Genomic DNA, 18173 nt, shown 5'->3' on the forward strand with positions numbered 1-18173 from the left:
GCCACAGGGCACAAAGGACACTAATGATTTGCCTCCCCGCAACAGAGGACCCTCCATTTCTGGAGCAGCTGTCACTTGGGGGAGGGATAGCTCAGTGGTTTGAATATTTCCCCTCCTAAATCCAGAGTGGTGCGTTCAATCCTTAAGGGGCCATTTAGGGATCTAGGGCAAAAATCTGTCTGGGGATTAGTCCCCCTTTAAGCAGGGAGTTGGACTAGGTGACCTCCTGAGGTCTCTTCCAGCCCTGCGATTCTTTCATACATTCCACCAACCCACTGTCACCATTGTCTAAGTCCCTGTTTTGGCTAGGGTGACCATATGTCCCATTTTGGCCAGGACAGTCCCTTCTTTAAGCCCTGACCCAGCTGCCCTGGGCAAAAGCAAACGGGACAAATGCCCACTTTGGTCAAAAAAACAGGGTGTGGAGGTACATGCCAGGGAGGGTGGTGAGTGGCAATGCCAGTTCTGCGCAGAGTGAGAGGCAGGGCCTCACCTGTATGAATGCGTGTGCATGCATGTAAGAAATGGGCTATGCCACAAGCCTTTGCTGCGCTCCGTGCCACCCTGCAGCCTTCCCTGTATTGCCCAAAACTTTGCTGCACCAAAACTATGCTGCACACCCCCGCGCTCTGTGGAGCTCCCTGCTTCAGCCTCATCCCCTGCGGCACCCACCCTCCTGAACTCCCCAGGCCATGCTGCACCCCTATGCCATCCTCTGCAGCGTTCTGCACCCGCATCCCATCCTGCACCCCCATCTAATACCGTGCCCCCATTCCCTGCTCCAGCCCATCCCCATGTCTTCCTGCCCCAGGTCTGCTGCATTTCCATCCCATTCTGCCCACAAGCTGCGCCACTTTTCCATGCTACACTCCCCCCTGCCATCCTGCCCCCCATCCTCTGCTGCGCTCCCAGGCCCTGCTGCCCCCGTCTCTATTGCCCCATCCCCTGCTGCCCCATCCCTTCCTGCCCCCATCCCATCCTGCCCCATCTCTATTGCCCAATGCCCTGCTGCCCCCATCCCCTGCTGCCCCATCCCTTCCTGCCCCCATCCCATCCTGCCCCATCTCTATTGCCCAATGTCCTGCTGCCCCCAGCCCCTGCTGCCCCCATCCCTTCCTGCTCCCCATCCCCTGCTGCCCCACATCCCATCCTGCCCCGTCTCTATTGCCCAATGTCCTGCTGCCCCCAGCCCCTGCTGCCCCCATCCCTTCCTGCCCCCCATCCCATCCTGCCCCATCTCTATTGCCCAATGTCCTGCTCCCCAGCCCCTGCTGCCCCCATCCCTTCCTGCCCCATCTCTATTGCCCAATGCCCTGCTGCCCCCATCCCCTGCTGCCCCCCGTCCCTTCCTGCCCCTCTTTCTCTAGTGCCCCCCCCGAGCGGCGCCTCTCTCCCGGCCCGGCCCCGCAGGGGTTAACCCCCGGGCCCGCCCCGTGCCTGACACTGCTTCCGCCGAGGCGGGGAGGGACCGGGACCGGGACCAGGCCTGGCACCGCGGCCCCTTTATCCGGAGCGGAGCCGCCCGGCCGCCTGCCTCGGCCGGCCCCGCCATGGTGGTGCTGACGGGCCGGGAGGCCGCGGGCGGGCAGACCCTGGAGGAGCCCTACCTGTGAGTGGGGGGGATCCCCGGGGTTCCCCGTCCGCCCCTGGGGGGCCCCTGGCGAGGGGGGGCCAGCCTGGGGGTTCCCCCGTCCGCCCCGGAGGGGCCAGCATGGGGGTTCCCCCGTCCGCCCCTGGGGGGGCAGCCCGGGGGTTCCCCCGTCCGCCCCGGGGGGCCACTGGCAGGGGGAGCAGCCCGGGGGTTTCCCCGTCTGCCCCTGGGGGCTGCCCAGGGGTTCCCCCGTCCATCCCTGGGGGGCCCCTGCCCAGGGGGGGCCAGCCCAGGGGTTCCCCCGTCCATCCCCACCCATCTGTCCCTAGGTGGCACCCTGCCGACGGGGTCAGCTAGGGGTTCCCCATCCATATAGAGGGGATCCCCCTTCGCCAGGAGTCCCCTACACAAGAGGACTCTTCCCTTTCTTGGGAGCAGCCAGAGTGGGGGTTCTCTGCCCCCCGGGGAGATCCCGAGCCTCCCCCCTGGGAGAGTGGGAGCAGCCCAGGGGATTCCTTCTCCACACAGGGGAGATTTCTTTTTTCTGGGGTGTCCCTGTCTACACTAGGGAGATTATCCCCCCCTTTCAGGGTGGGGGTTCTGGGGGTTGTTTCCCTCCCACGTAAGAGAGATCCTTTCTCTCTGCCCCCAGTCCCAGGGCGGGGCGCAGTCCCCACACATGGTCAGATCCACCCTCTTTGAGGTTGGGGGCCTCACTCGCCCTAGTGCTGATAAATTAGTGTTCTTCCATCTTTCTCTGGTACCATATTACCCCACCCCTTACCCAAGGGGGGGCAGATAAAAAAAGAGGAACTGCCCCCACCTCCAGTCAGGTAACTACTAGAGGGTTATTCTCCCTTGTTTTTCCCTTCAGGGAGTGAGGGGTTAAACCTGAATGGCTCCAATCTTCTGGTCTCAAGTCTGCAAGCCGCCCCCCCCCCCCCCCCCGTGTGGCCCAAGCCTGCACCCAGTGGGGACTGAGTCGAGGCTGCATATTTTCGAGCCTCTGGCGGATGTCAGTCATCTTGCTTAATGCACAGTTGAAAGGTGCTCGGATCTAGAGACTGGAACAGCCTAAAGTTTCCTCTGCTTCATTTCCCCCTAGAATGAGACCTTGGTCCCATACGAGTCTAGGGCATCTGCTTCACCTGGCACAGGTGCTAAGGCTGCCACCTCCCCCACCCCCACACCCTTCTGCCTTGGTGACACATAAAAGGTCATCACTCTGTTTCCTCCTCCCTTCTGATCAGCAGCCCAGGGAATGCAAATACCTTTCACCTTACTCTGGGTTGGGCTCTTTGAACCTCCAAATCCCTGAAAGTACGGTATAAGGCCTTGTTTAAATGCAGAAGTTGCTCCAGTTGAAGTTAATTTGAAGCAAATTCCTGTGGAGAAGCTTTTGTTGTTGTTGTTCAGTTCAGTTGATTTTAAGCTAAACTGAAACAAGCTGCCTGGCTTAAACTGGGATAAGTGTTCACACAGCCTTTTGCACTGGTTTAACTACATTGGTTTCAAGAAACACCAGGAATAAAACCAGTGCAACCATCTCATACAGACAACCTTGAGGCCTCTTGCCTGGGGGATTCCCCAGCCCAGTTCTTCCCTGCTTTGCATCTAATGCACCTGTCCTGGGTGGGTGTTTTGTCCCCAACCAGAATGGTTGCATCACATGCTCATTTGGAAAGGGTGTAAATGACACCACAGTCTGGCTAGTTTAGGGCTTGTATGCACTATAGGGGTTATAGGACTACAGCTATGACCTAGCGGCGTCTGCGCTAGGGGGTGAGGTCAATATAGTTGTGGCACTCGGATGTGGATACATATTTCTCTGGCCCCCATTCCCATAGTATCGAAGACTTAATGTATTTACCCTAGCAACACCCCTATGCAGTAGAGAATGAGCCTCATCTCCATGTTAGAGGGGAAACTGAGGCTCATACCAACCAAGTGACTTGCCTGAGGTGTGTCAGAGCTGGGAATTGAACGCAGGTCTCCTGAGTTCCAGAGTTTAGTGCTTTAATTACTAAACGATCCTTCCTCTCCGGCGTCTAAGGCGAAGGAGAATCAGACCTCTGGCTGTCCACCAGAGCTGGTGTTAGATCCTGGGGTTTCAACCCGAGAGTCGGAAATGGACTTTGGGTGTTGTAACTACCCCGTGATTTGTCGGGGCTAGATTGCGGGGAAGGTTCCAGAAAGCTCCTGTTGTAAAGGGAGATCACAAGTATGGAAAAGGCTGAAACCAGCTGAGTCAGGTGAACGTCAGAAAATGGTAACACATTTTGTACCATGAAACCTTTTGTTTTCTATTCTTCGTGAGCTGCAGGCTGGAAGCATTGGGTGAATAAGGGGCACAGGGTTATTACTCAGATAATTAATTATTGTTTACACTCTGCAATTATAGCACCTTTCATCCAAGGTCACCAAATACTTTATGGAGTTAAGTTAGCATCATCGTCATGTGAGCGAAGCTGGGGCATAGAGAGAGGGCGAGTTGGCCCTGGAGGGAGTCACACAGAGTCCCTGTGCTCTGCCCTAACAGCTGGGTAGCCATAGCACTTAAGAATAAGGCAGAAGGGCTGATAGAAGTCTGTGTAGAAATCATGAAAGAGGAAGACCTTGACAAGCACCTGGTTTTGGTTGATTACCTAAACTTTTTTTCTTTGTAAAGGTGGGTGCGAACAGAAATCCTCGAGGGGCATATTCTCCTTGTTCTTCGTGTAGGGTGTCTGGGGCTCAGACCTGCCTACATGGGCATGTTGGGGAAATTGAGTCTGCCACTGTCATCTGCTGAAATGACCCATTTCATGTTGGATGCTTTTGTCAGAAATGGTCCCAAGACTGGACCGTCCCTATGGCCCTTGCCATGGTGGCTACGGGGATCAGCCACAGTTAGCAGGTGCTAACTAAAATAGGTAAAACCCTGGTTACCAGCAGGGCCCTAGAGTTCCTAACCAGGTATCTGTCTGGAAGCCATGCTGTACTCGGGGGTTACAGTCTGTAGAGGACAGCTTTCTAGAAAGAGGATGCTGTCCATACCGGATAGGGAAACCCTGCTCTCAGGCCTGTTGTCTTAGCATGATCAGTGATCTTCCTTGGGACTAATGCATGAGGCTCAATTCTACAAAGCCAGTTTCTAACATCCGGGACCATTCCCAGCATATCCTATTCATAAAGTAGTAAAGGCCAGAAACTGTTTGTTTACAGCTCTCCTGTAATGAAATCTGTTGATTCCTTTGATTGCCTCTAAACCTGGGGGGGACCATTAAGGAACTGGTTTTGAGCAGCAGTGAGGAAATCTGTCAGGTGTGTGTCATTGTGAGGTTTGCGGCTTGCTTTAGCACTGGCTCAAAAACTTTTAAATGGCTAGAAGTTTGCGCTGTTTGTTGCTAGAGAACTAGCAGTGACTTCAGGGTTGCGCAAGTGTTCTGAGTGCTCTGCTCCCCACCCCCATTTTTAATCCAAACCCGGGCGGGGGGTTGGCGAAAGGGTGAGAAATGAGAACGCATTCACTCGTAGAGTATCAAGCAGTGACGGATGAGATTTTACGCTCTCTAGCAGCAGCACTGTCCATGCTGTGATGCTGAAGGAACAGCGGCATATAGTGTCTCTGGGGGAAGCTGATGCGTGGAGGAGAGTGGTAACAAGAGCTAGTCCCCTTTCTAAGCCACTGGTTGTGTAAGTGGAGAAAAGGTTTGGAAGGAGCTGGCCAAGCAAGTGGTGGTGGTTGAACACTAGGAAGAAGCAATTTTGGTTTCATGCTGCTGCCAGAAAAATGTTGCCTTCTTTCTAAGAGATTGTGAACAGGCCTTGGCATGATGCTGAGCCTGCTCTGCCTGTAGGAGTGTCTGGGCAACTTGCTATGAATGTCACGGGTTGAAAATTAAGCCGGTCTTGGACTGGCTATTCGCTCCTGGACCGGGGCCTGTTACCGAGGGGCCTGCGTGATTGTAAGGTCACCGTGCCTTGTGAGTCTCCGAGGCTGAAAATGAATGTGTTACCATTTAAATCTGGCAGGGAAGACGAAGATCAGAGATTCCCAGGTAGTATTAAACCAGTTGTCTGTTGCTCTGACGGGACCTGCGAAAGACATGCCAGTCACCTTCTGGTGTGGATTTTTTCCTGCTTGAACTGTTCGGTAGCTGCTGCTAACACCTAGTTCATGTATCTTGCTTTCCAGTCATCCCTGTCAAAAGCAGGTAATTGTTGCCATTTGATGGGGGGTGTGTGTGAACTAAGGCACAGGTGAAATGACTTGCCTAAGGTCAGCTGGCAAACCAGTGGCAGACCTGTGCCTTGAACCTCTGCCTCCTGAGTCCTAGTCCAGGTCCCTGTCTAAGCGACATTGTCTTCATAGTAGCTCTGAGCTTAAGAACAGCTGGAGCTAGCAAGTTGTGCTGTGCATTCTCAGGCCGGAATAGCATCCTTCCAGTGGGATAAAGCATTCACCCCAGCTCTGCTGCTTCTTGAAATCTGCCACTAAAGTTGTGTGGGAAAGACTCGGACGAGAGCTGAATTGGCAGATTGGAGCGAATGCTTTCAGGTACATTAAACCCTTCCAAGTGCCAGTACGGAAGCAGTGGTCAGAAGAAAGTGTTGATTCCTAACAGACAAGGTGAACTGGAAAACCATAACTTCCAGCAGAACAACCTCGGGGTAGATTTTACACACAAATCTTCTTCTAAGGAACAGGGTTAATCAGTGACAGTGCAAAAGTGCTCTCCTTGCATGGAAGTAGTCTCAGAGTAGGATGAAAGGCCTTTTTGCCAGGATATCAGGCAGGACGGCAAGAGGTAACCTGCTAGCACAAGCCAAATTAAACTTGACACCAAAGTCTTGGAACACGCCCTCTGTGGTGAAACTTGCTTGTTTATTTCTAAAAACTTTTTTCCAGCCGAGGCCAGAGGGAAATGTCCTCTTTATTTTTTTTATTTGCCCTGCTATGATGAGCTGGGACTGCCTTAAGGTGCCATTAAAATTGAGTATTTCAGAACCTGCATTGCCTTGGATTTTTGCTCTTCTGCATAATCCTCTTTAAGTCAAACAAATCTCAGAGCAATAGGCCGCTGGGCTACTGAAGCAAGTTTTGGTATTCTGGTACTAACTCCACGCCTACCGATTTTGAGACACTTGAATGAAACCTGTTGGTTCCATGCACATCAACTTTATGATGAGCCAGTTAAGCTATATGTGGGATGATTTATTTTTTTTTAAGCCATGATTATATTGGAGACATTTGTGCAGGTTCTCCTTCTCTTCTGTAGCTCCAGCACTGCGCAAGGTTCTCCATCTCCTTCTGTTCATTGTCACCCCAGTTTCCTGCCTGTTTTGCAAGATCATCCCTGCCCCAGTTGGAAGGGGTGAGAGATTTTACAATAGAAGTTCTCTCCCTGGTTTGACCCCACTTAAGAGAAAATCAGGACATGGAGGCAAATTAAAAACCTTGCCTTCCTCCCATCCCTGTGTGCCATTTGCAATTGGTAACCTGCCAGCACAGCCCTCCCATCTTCCAGATGGTGAGGGGAGCTGTGCCAATGCCCCTGTTCATGTAATGCACTTTTCACGAGGGGGGATGTGTAATGGGGCTCCAGACTGGCAGAATTAGGGTATTCAGTGGACCCAGGCAATATTCCTGAAGCTACAGCTGAGGGGCATTTTCCTCTTTATAAATAAGTCCATGTGGAGCGTTAAACCATCCACCTGTGTTATTGACCTCAAGCTGCCGCTAAGCATGACTTAGAGCTAAAGTACCAGACCTCCACAATAGAAGTGACTTCTGTGGAAGGTTCCCAGTGTTCCCCTTGCTTGGTCTTCCCCAGGGAATGATATGCCGGTCGCTGGGAAATGTGACTGGTCAAACCCACCCGTTTGTGGCAGTCTTAGCCAGTGTTAGTTACAGTAGCTTGGTGCATCCAGACACATAGTGAGAGACAGCCCATGTCCCAGGGAATTTACAATCTAAACAGGAAACATGAAGGATTCTGATCCCTCTTTTACAGATGGGGAAATTGAGGCACAGAGAGACTAAGTGCCTTGCCCAGGACTACACAGGAAATCGGTGGCAGAGCCAGGCCTTTAGCCTAGATCTCCTGAATCCCAATCCGATGCCTTAAAATGTGAGGCCACTCTTCCTCATGCACTATGGAATTAGCATGATCCAGACAGCAGTTGCTTTGATTGAAGGACCCAGAGGTGTTTCTTCCTTCTGTGTAGTCCGACTTCAGGAGTCAGACAGGACGTTCTCAGTATGAAACCTCCTTTACAATTTCTTGCATTCTTTTTGAAGAACATCTGGGATTATTAGAAACTTAATTTGTTTTGGGGGGGGGTTTGGTTGTCATTTATGCCGTTTACTCTTTACACCAAACTTAGCCTGCGCTGACAGTCGCTGGGAGTCTCTGACGTGGTCTCATACACTAGCACAATGCTGCTTGTGTTTGGATTCTCAGTCTGGCTGGAGCAGGTTTAAACCTTAAAGTTGAGTCATGAATTGTAAATTGCTCTTTACAACCTGTGCACAGTTGGGCTGTGATTTACTCATCAAATCCCCATCTCAAAGTACAGTAAGACCTCGGAGTTACGAACACCTCAAGAATGGAGGTTGTTTGTAACTCAACAAAACGTTCTGGTTCTTTCAAAAGATTACAGCTCAACGCTGACTTACCAGGGCTTTGAAACTGTACTATGTGGAAGAAAAATGCTGCTTTTAACCAGCGGTTCTGAACTGCAAGGCTTGGCCCCTGGGGATCCGTGAGCCGAGGGGCTGCAAGGCCCCACCGCTGAAACCCTGCCCCCTCCCCACCTCTCCCAGCCGCGGGGCTGAAACTGGGAGCAACGTGTGGCTGAAACTCCATCCCCAGCTCCTCCCGTGGGGCTGAAGCTGGGGGCAGCACGGGGCTGGAACCCCAAGCTTTCCTTCCCCTCCTCTCTCCCTCCCTCCCCTGAAGTCAGGAGCAGCCTGGAGCTGAAAACCCAGAGCTCCCCTCTCTTTCCCCCCCTCCTCCCACTGAAGCCGGGGGCAGCGTGGGGCTGAAACCCTGAGCCTCCCCTGCCAAAGCTGAAAGCAGCAGGACTAGAAGCCCTGAGCCCATGGGCAGAATTGAGGGGTCATGAGGGTGTTGCTCCCCCCAAACTGCAGTGCCTTACCCAGAGGGGGGCAGTCCTGGGGGCAGCTCCATCCTCCCGCCTCCTCCTCTCCTTCAGGCCCCTCCCTTGGGCCAGATCCTAGGCGGGAAGCTGGAGCCAGGCAGTGTGGGCAGCTGCTCCTCTGGTTGGTGGTGCCATGGAGTGGGCAGCCCTGGCATTCCCCCATCTGCTGCTGGTGCCAGGGGTTGCGGCTGCTCCTCAGCTCCCAACCCCCTTTGACTGCTCACGCAGTCGGTCAGAGCTACCCAGGCCTGGCTCCGGGGCTGGCAGAGCCCTCGAGGAGCAGCCACCAGCCTACAGCCCCTGACAGGTGGATGCCACCTGCTGAGGTGAGTCACGGGGCGGGGGTGGCACTCCTTCCCTGGACCCTGTGGTTCGGAGCTGGCCTGAGCCCTGCCAGCCTTTGCCCCCCGTCCCCCAAAATAGAAGTCAAACTACACTTATGCCCAAGGGTCCCTGGCCTGGAGCCCCGAATTTCTCCCCCCTCCAGCCCTGCTGGGCACTGGAGTTTTTATAGCATATTGAGAGAGGCCTCAGGATGAAAAGGGTTGAGAACCCCTGCTTTTAACCTTCTTAATTTAAATGAAAAACAGAAACGGTTTCCTTAACTTGTCAAGTCTTTATTTTATTTTTTTAAAACTTTCCCTTTTTTTTCGTAGTTTACGTTTAACACTGTGTTGTATTTGTTTTTTTTTGGTCTCTTCTGCTGCCTGATTCCATACTTCCGGTTCCAAATGAGGTGTGTGGTTGACCAGTCAGTTCGTAACACTGGGTGTTTGTAACTCTGAGGTTCTGCTGTACCTGGGAGGTTATAAATAATGTGAACAAAGTGAAATCATTAGCCAGAGGCCCCAGCGTACAGCTTAAACTGGGCAGAAAAATTAATCCCAGAAAGGGATTGGTAAGGAGAGATCTCAGTGGGTCAAAGCTGGGTTAGTTGGAGTACAGTAGCACCCAAACAAGGTCAGGGCCCTATCAGCCGTGCTCGGCGCTGTACATAGTGAGAGACCGTCACTGCCCAAAGAGTTTAGGATGGAATCCTGCATCCATTGACGTCCATAGCAAAGCTCCTGTTGACTTCAATGGGTGCAGGATTTTCACAGTCTAAATAGACAAGACAGGCAAAGGGTGGGAGGGGGCGGGGACCAGGATGGTGGCTTGCCCAAGGTTACATAGTGAGTCAGTGGCAGAGCCAGGAATAGAATAATAATCCCTGTTTCTTATGCATTGCTTTACATCACTAGATCTCAAAGTGCCTTACGCAGGAAGATCACCATCATTATCACTATTTTACAGGTGGAAAAACTGAGGCACATATCTGATATGACTCCTGCAACAGGCCAATGGCAGAGCCCAGGTGTAAAACCCAGGTCTCCTGACTCCCAGTCCAGTGCTGTATCCACTGGTTCAGAGATGGGGTGAATAGGCCTCAAAGGCAGCTTCAGCTGGACTCCCCTGGCTCTATTGCAGGAAGGGAGCCCTAGAGCCAAGGGGGTTCCTGCCCTTGGCCTGGCCCGGATGAGGATGGGTAAAAAGATGACCTCTGGCTGCCTTGGAGGGACATGGGGGAGAGACGGTCTCTGATCTGCAGTACTTCAGGCCTAGGAGATAGATTTAAAGTGATCATAAACTTTGGCTCCAAGCACCATAACATTGTGACTCGCCTGTCTGATGCTGTGCTGCTCCCCTTGTGACCAGGTGTGCTTGCAAAGAAGAGCAGGACCTCTGATGACACAAATCTGGGTGTTGTAAGTGGAGGAAGCAGCATTGTGGGGTTGGGGGGGTACGGGTGGTCCCCTGTTACCCTAAGCTTGCAAACTGGCCTCTATTTAAAGAGACAACTGAAATGTAGTTAGTTTCAAACACTTTACAAAAAAAGTTTCAGATGCTAGATCTGCCCCTCCCCCCATCCTTCTGCCAATTTTTTTTACAGCTGCAGGTTTTGGTTTTTTTAATGTTTGTCTCCTGTTGCTATGTGGCAATCCATACAAACAAAAGGGGAAACAAACAGTGAAACTGATTGCACGCAGCTTGCTGCCGAATGCACACAGCGTGCTGCCGAATGCACAAAGATATTGGGGGAGGGGGGGGGAATAAGGAAACATTACATTATGTTGATCTTGGGTGTTAATTGTAACAGTTGCAGGTTTAAAAAAAATCAGATGAAAATTTTGTGCTCTTAAAGAAAAAACAGTCAACTTAGATCTTCAGTGAACTCCTCTGAAATTCATGCTTGGGTTTAATATTTACCAGGCTGTTCAGCTAGTCAAGGGGTAGTCAATAGATGGACTGTGGGACAAATCTGGACTGCCAGATGCTTTAGAACGGACCCAGAAATCTTATTTGCTTATTATGATCATTATTTTGTTGTTCCCTCTGGGATCTTGGACAAAAAATAACGACTTCAGAGCTAGGCCATGTCTGTGCTTAATATAAAACCCTGGCCTTGAAAATGGACCAGAGCAGCTTATGGTCTTTTTCTTTAGCTGATTGTTGGCAAACAGCCCAGGTAGATTTGGTGGAATAATTTTGCTCTGCATTACAGAGCAGTAGCAAGCGAATATCTCATTCGTGTATCAGTTGTATTCACTTCGAAGGTCAAGTAGTTCTGTCTGCCTGCTCGGCCTTGTAGACGCTAATGTCAGGTTGCTCTGCAGGCAAAGTATTCAGCTTGTAGCTTTATCGCTAAATGAGTTTCCAGCTGTGCATGCTTTCTCTCATGACTTTTCTGTAGGGATCAAGGTAAGGTTACCACCAACAGAACCTCAGAGTTACAAACACCAGAGTTACAAATTTACCAGTCAACCACACGCCTCATTTGGAAGCAGAAGTATGCAGTCAGGCAGCAGCAGAGACACAAAAAAGCAAATACAGTACAGTACAGTGTTAAATGTAAACTACTAAAAAGGGGAAAGTTTAAAAAAAAAATTGACACGGTAAGGAAACTGTTTCTGTGCTTGTTTCATTTAAGTTAAGATGGTTAAAAGCAGCATTTTTCTTCTACAGAATAAAGTTTCAAAGCCGTATTAAGTCAATGTTCAGTTGTAACCTTTTGAAAGAACAACCATGATGTTTTGCTCAGCGTTATGAACATTTCAGAGTTACTAACCACCTCCATTCCTGGGATGTTCATAACTCTGAGGTTCTACTGTATCATTTTAGATCGGGGAAGAGAATCTGAGAACTTGGGTTCTGTTCCTAACTCTGCCTTGTGATCTTGGACAAATCACTTACAACTTGAGTGTTTAGACAAGGACTACTGCTTTAATTACAGTGATATAGTTCAAACAGCACAGCCTTGGTGTGGACACAGTTATACCAGTATAAAGGTATCTTATACCAGCATAGTTTATTCCCTTTCCCTGACAGGAATAACATACTGGTACAAGGTGTCATGATACGCCAACTAGGGCTGTTGTCCAGGTATAACTGTTTTGGTGAAAAATGACACCCCAACCAAAATAGTTATACCAGTGCAAAACTTGTAGAACAGGCCTAAAGTGCCCTTTGTGGCTGTTTTTTTAATCTATCAAATGGAGACCATAGTACTTACCTTTTCTAAAGTGCTGTGAGATCCTTGCCTACGTGCAAAGGGTCAGCGGCTATGAGTGATGCCTCCTGGAATGTTACAAGAAGAAGCCGTGTCAGGGTTTGACGCGGTGACCCCTTACTGGAGGGAGCCGTCTCAGTGCATTGGCGCTCATGTATCGCGCCAAAGAATATTGAGAAATCACCAAGCCCAAGTCTCCTTTTATGCTTGCATAAGAGATCCCAGTTGAATTCCTCTAGATTTGCCCTCGTGTAACAGAACAAAACACGTCCCTCTGGGGATCACTCCACTGGCTGGTTGTGGAGCTTTGCCTGGCCAGGACTAAACCCCCATATGGGCATGTTTTCTTACCCGGCATCTGGGTGCACTCATTGCATTGCTAGGTCCGGTTCTAATAACAGAGTCTGTGGGTGTCTGAGAATCTGGACTGCCAGATGGAATTTGTCTTCGTTCTGCTGAGAAGGAGGCTGTCTATTTACTTGCGTGTTGGCAGAGTTAATTAAGCATCAAATCTTATTGTTACTACATGGCCACTGAAGCAATCTAATCAAGTTGGGCTTCGAAGCCTGAAGAATGGAGGTGGTTGTTATGGGAGTTTTTTTACACTAGTCTTCAGACTCCCCCACCCGATGTATTTTCCTGTGGACTCTGCCCCTCTGTTTAATGACTTTCAAGGCTCTAGCTTAACTAGTCAGCTAGCGATGGGTTTGCATGATTGTAACATTGAGTGAATTTGTCATTGGCTGGCACAAAGCCTGAGGAGAATAGGTGTTATCCGGGCTTTCCTCTGCCGTGCCCGCCCCCTCTCCCCTGCTTAGCTCTGCTGATGCATCTCAGTCCTGACCTCTACCCCAGCCCTGGGTTCCCCATTCACAGCTCTCTTGCTGGCCCTGTCCTGACCTGCAGGCCCTCTGCTATTCTGGCCCTGGGTTCCCCATACACAGCTGAGCCGATAGTCAAGGCTGCCCTGCAGTCCCCCCTTCTTACTATTCCTGGCCTAGGTCCCCAGAGCTTTTCAGCTGGGCCAGTCCTTGGTGGCTTCAGGATCTGAACAGAGCCCTTGGCATGTGGCACCTCTCATGGTGTGTTCTTTCTGTCTCTGTAGGAGGATTGAAGACTGCCTGCCTCCTCTGGGGAGCTCCCCATCCAAGAGGGTCTCCCCCTCCAAACGGAAGCAGTACTACATCAACCAGGCCATCCGCAACTCCGACCTCATCCCAAAGGCCAAGGGGCGCAAGAGCCTTCAGAGGCTGGAGAACAGTAAGGATCAGGCCATTTTATGCTTCATGCAGCCTCTTCCCCCTAAGCACTCAGCAGTCTCTTACCCCTGGGGTAGTCCCGTCTGTTTCCTTGGGAGCAGCTTGCAGCATGAGGGACAGTTCATGGTGCGTGAGGCTGGTGGAATCCAGCTCTGCCTGCACTTGCTCATCGCCAGGCTGTATGCCAGGTACATAAGTGAGATAGCTTGAAGCCAGCCACTCCAGAGGTGACTGCGTGGAGCCTTCTGGACAAACAGGCCAAGGCTTGCAAAGGTGACTAGTGCCTTTTGGGGTGGAGAGGTAGAGTACGCAACTTGAGAACTTTTAAAGGGATCTGACTGAGCATCCACCCTCTGAAACCCAGGTCCCTTTAAGGTATGTCAGATTGAATGGTCACCTGTGCAAAGCTTGGCCAATGTGCTGCTATTGCTTATTTAAAATGCTCCTCATATATTTCCCTCTGATCTCCGCCCCCCTGTCTTCAGACTCCCCCACCCGATGGATTTTCCTGTGGACTTTGCCCCTCTGTTTAATGACTTCCAAGGCTCTAGCTTGACTAGTCAGCTAGCGATGGGTTTGCACGATGCGGTGGTGTAAAGTGGATGCAGTTCTGCCCAGCTGTGGAGTGAGTGATCTTACCTGATGTGGGGTCTGGCAAGGAGAAATGGGATGAAATTGAGGAAGACTTGGGCTGAATCTCTGAAGAGGAGAAGTTCAGAGTGGCCTGAGGTCTTAGAGGGAAGAACAGTCTCACAGAGAATGTGGTGGAGGCTGCAAACTGGTTGGGACAGAGCTCCAGAAAACGTACTGTAGGGAACAATCCCATATGGGGATTTGATGACTGAGTCTCTTCCATGTTGAATGCTTGATCTCTGATTTGGGAGGATGGGAAGGGGCTAAGAACAATTCCTGCTTATGTTTCCAGTGCAGGGCATGGCTCCTGGGTAGCTCTCCTTCCCCATTCCCCTTTGTCCTGCCCAGGTGTAGGTGGGTCTCTTGCTTTGCGTTGGCCTTAGATCCCCAGGCTGGGACTCAAGCTGGAGTCACTCCCAATAATCAGAAACCCTCTTGCTGAGAGCTGCTCTGCCTGGAGCTCCCGCTCCTTGTTTCTAAAGGGCTCTGTTTCCTAGCTCGGTACTTGATGACCCTGCTGGAGCGGGACGAATGTGGGAATGACGATGGGGAACTCACACACTCTGCTGCCCCAAGCATCTTCACGGAGGCCTGCAACAACGAGATGTACATGGAGGTAGGTGCCAGGGGTGAATGTACCTGCTTCAGGCTCAGGCTGGGAAACCTAGACATAAAGTGTCCAGTAACGGTATCGCTTGGTCCTTAGATCCTTGCTGTTCCTGCCAAGGTAGTGCAGGAACACTGGCTAACACTCAGCCTCCTCCTGCTGTAAGGAGGTGACCTGGCCAGGACTGCACAGTGAGTCTGTGTCGGAGCCAGGAATAACACTTAGGAGCTCCTGGTTTCCAGCCTTGAGCTCAGCCTACTAGTCCATGCTGCCAGGGGGTCTGGCTGGTCTGAAAGTGGTGGAGACTGGGGCCTCAAGGTTCTTTTAACCTCCCTCAAGCGCCTCCATCCTGCCCTTCCCAGGGCACCGCATGGGCTCCTGAGTGGGGTGGGGCCTTCGCTTCATATACATCGTTAACAAGTGCATCTAGAGCCAAGTGCTGGCATCCAAATTAAGCGCAATTCCTCATGCCCCCTCTTTTGCCTTGGGCTGTGTGACTTCTGCAGGCAAGGCCAGCACGTGCGGAAAGATCTGAGCTCCCTTGGCTTCCAGGGGTCTTCTGTTTACTTGGGCTTCCTGTGGCTGGGAGCTCCGTATCCTCCCTCAAAAGCAGTGGAAATACGTACCAGGAGACCTTTGGATCAGACAATTGCAAACTTCCCTGTCTGGGGAAGAGCTGTGATGTGCCTTCTCAGGCTTCCCTTGGGCAGGGGCCTTGGAGATGACCTCTAAAGTGCAAATTCCTGGCTGTCCTACGATGGGTCTATCCTGGGGTGATCACTGGAGTATTTATAGATTGGGATGGGAGGCCATATCTTAATTCACACCGGAGTCAATTTTCTGTCCAGCGGGAGTGGGTGGTTGAGACCGCAACAACTTTTTTCTTTACGGCTAAGAAGCTAATTCCCCGGTCTATTTTGGGGGTCAAAGGTTGGGAGGGAAGTTCCCTGGGGTGATGTAGACAGTGTGACATGTTGCCAAGCTTCTGTGGGCCCGTCACAGGTGCGGGCACGGCCTGTGCCACGAAACCCTCAAGAGCCTGCACGATGAGCTGAACAGAGGGGGGGCTCGCCCCAGCGGAACTGTTAGCTAGTAGACGCAATGGCTTCCTCTGTTAAGAGAGCTGTGAAGAAGCTCAGCGTTTTAATGCTCGCCATTGACTCGCCCAGTTGATGATTTCTATCCGCTTTCCTGTCCCCTGGGGCTGTATGACAAGCAGATGCCGCAGAGGCATCATTTGAGACACTCACTTAGAGAGCAGCTTTTGTTTGGGGAAGCTGGAATCATTTCTCTGTGAGGAGATTAAATGGGTAATTAACTGGGAGAGGACTTCAGTGGCCAGGGCTTGGAGTAGGAGGTCGTAATGAACTGTTATGCCCACCGCAGGCTTCACTGACTGAACCGCCCGGGATGTCTGTTCAGACCAGGTTGCCTTGGGAGGGAGCGTGTCCTCCGAGCAGAATTCTTCAGCGTCTCAAGGTCTAGCATCTGAGACCTTCCTCAGGAGTATGAGGCAGCCAATTGTGGGTGATGGCTGGACACAAAACCAGCTAGTAGAACGTTGATATCCACGCTCTGCCTGATGAGTGGTCACACCAGGTCAAGCCTTCGTGTGCCCAGTAAGTTGCTAGAGTTCGTACAGTGGAACTTGCTGTGTTTTAGTGGCACCATATCCCAACATGCAACGCTCCATCTAGGTCTGCACAGACCATCTCTCCTGCATGGTGAAAACCAGCATATAGTGGGAAGGCTGCTCCCTTGTCGGTCTTTTTCTGGTCTGTAGTTGGACCAAGCTTTAAAGATCATGTGGCAGGCTAATGTCCTGACTTGGAGGTTGCCTGTGGGTGGAGCAGAGATATTGAGGCGTTGTCTGTGCATAGGAGCAAAAACTCCAGTGCTGAAGTAGTTCCTGCTCAGGTTCTGGCTCAAAGGAGCTGTCAGTTTCAGGAAGTGCTCTGTCAAAGCAAGCAGCACTTCCTGCTTAACAGGTGCTTGCTAAATCAAGGCTTGCCTTGTCTGGAGGGACACTTGCAGCATCAAACAACTTGGTTTGTGCCTGATGTGTAACCCCATGTGACCTGCATCGCTCCGTCAAAACAGGCGTCTTGCCAAACCTCCTTCCTGCAGTTGGCTGGATGAGATGTAGCAATCTGCTTTGTAACAAGAAGTTTGGAAATGTTGTTTTCTCTCTCCTATCTTAGATGTTTAGGCTTTTAACGTTGTAGGCGAACAGAAGCAGCTACGAGGGGACTGTTGGAAGGTGTAGCTGCAGACTCTGTGGTTGGAGGTAGCGGGACTTGGTGAGTGGTGTTTGGTCTGTCTGAAGTCTGAGTGGTTAATTGCTGCCTGGTGCTGAGGGGCAGAGCTAAGCTAAGCAGGGAGACTTGGCATTAAAGGTCACTTGAGAGCCATGAACGGAGGCACCTAATAGGACAGTCTCAGAGGGAGTTGAGAGAGGGAATATGAGAGGTACTCTCTCCAGGTGCAGCTCTACGTGCGATTTTTAGATGGCCAGCGGTAAACACATGGTGGTGACCTGCTACGGATGTATCATGTTTTCTTTCCTGGCTGAAGCCAGAAGGGACTTCCTGGGCAAGTTGGTGGCTGTGCCGGAGGAGAAAATTCTTGGATTGGAGGGGCAAGTAAAGATGCTACTGGGTGGAGGGATAGCTCAGTGGTTTGAGCATTCACCTGCTAAACGCAGGGTTGTGAGCTCAATCCTTGAGGGGGCCACTTAGGGATCTGGGGCAAGAATCAGTACTTGGTCCTGCTAGTGAAGGCAGGGGGCTGGACACGATGACCTTTCAAGGTCCCTTCCAGTTCTTATGAGATAGATATATCTCCAATTATTATAATCAGAAGCTGAGGAGCTCCTAGACAGCCAGGTTCAGGAAACATCAGTACTCTAGGTTCAAGGAAGAAAGGAGCTGGCTGCCAAGCAGTCACAGGAGACCTAGCAATATGTAACCACCAGAGACAAGAGGTCACAGCAGCATTCTGCACAGCTGGGGATGGATGAGGATGGGCAAGCTTGGACCAGGAGGAATTCCATGCAGTTAGAAGTTGCCAATCAATGTCAGATCCTTAACATGGAAACTGAAGAAAATCTCTCAAGATCCAGCCGGTCCCAAGAAATGGAGTGATGTACAGGACACATGTGTGGATGGCAGCTTGGGACCAACCTGTCAGAAAAATCAAGCTTGTCCATAAAGTTCTTCAACCGGTGGAGGAAGACAGACAATCTTTGCTGGGGGTTCAATGCTCAGAAGAATCAGAAGAACATTCTGCGACGGACGAGCAGAAAACAGAATGGTGTGCTGCCTTCCTGGAGCCAAGCCCCAAGATGTCACTCAAAGGCTGGATCGGATTTGGAACTCTGTGGGAAAGGAA

General features: G+C 51.2%; 1 protein-coding gene across 1 annotated transcript in view; it reads left to right on the forward strand.

The window, feature by feature from the left end:
* The first annotated feature begins 1502 nt into the window (after positions 1-1502).
* R3HDM4 (R3H domain containing 4) overlaps positions 1503-18173 on the forward strand; it is a 31493-nt gene continuing 14822 nt past the window's right edge. Inside the window, exons 1-3 of the mRNA XM_030540778.1 lie at positions 1503-1609; positions 13390-13544; positions 14674-14792. Of these exons, the coding sequence (XP_030396638.1) occupies positions 1551-1609; positions 13390-13544; positions 14674-14792 (333 nt within the window). The 5' untranslated portion in view covers positions 1503-1550. The remainder of the gene's footprint in view (positions 1610-13389; positions 13545-14673; positions 14793-18173) is intronic.

This window comes from Gopherus evgoodei, chromosome 22 (genome assembly GCF_007399415.2).
Source record: "Gopherus evgoodei ecotype Sinaloan lineage chromosome 22, rGopEvg1_v1.p, whole genome shotgun sequence".
NCBI classification, from domain to species: Eukaryota; Metazoa; Chordata; order Testudines; family Testudinidae; genus Gopherus; species Gopherus evgoodei.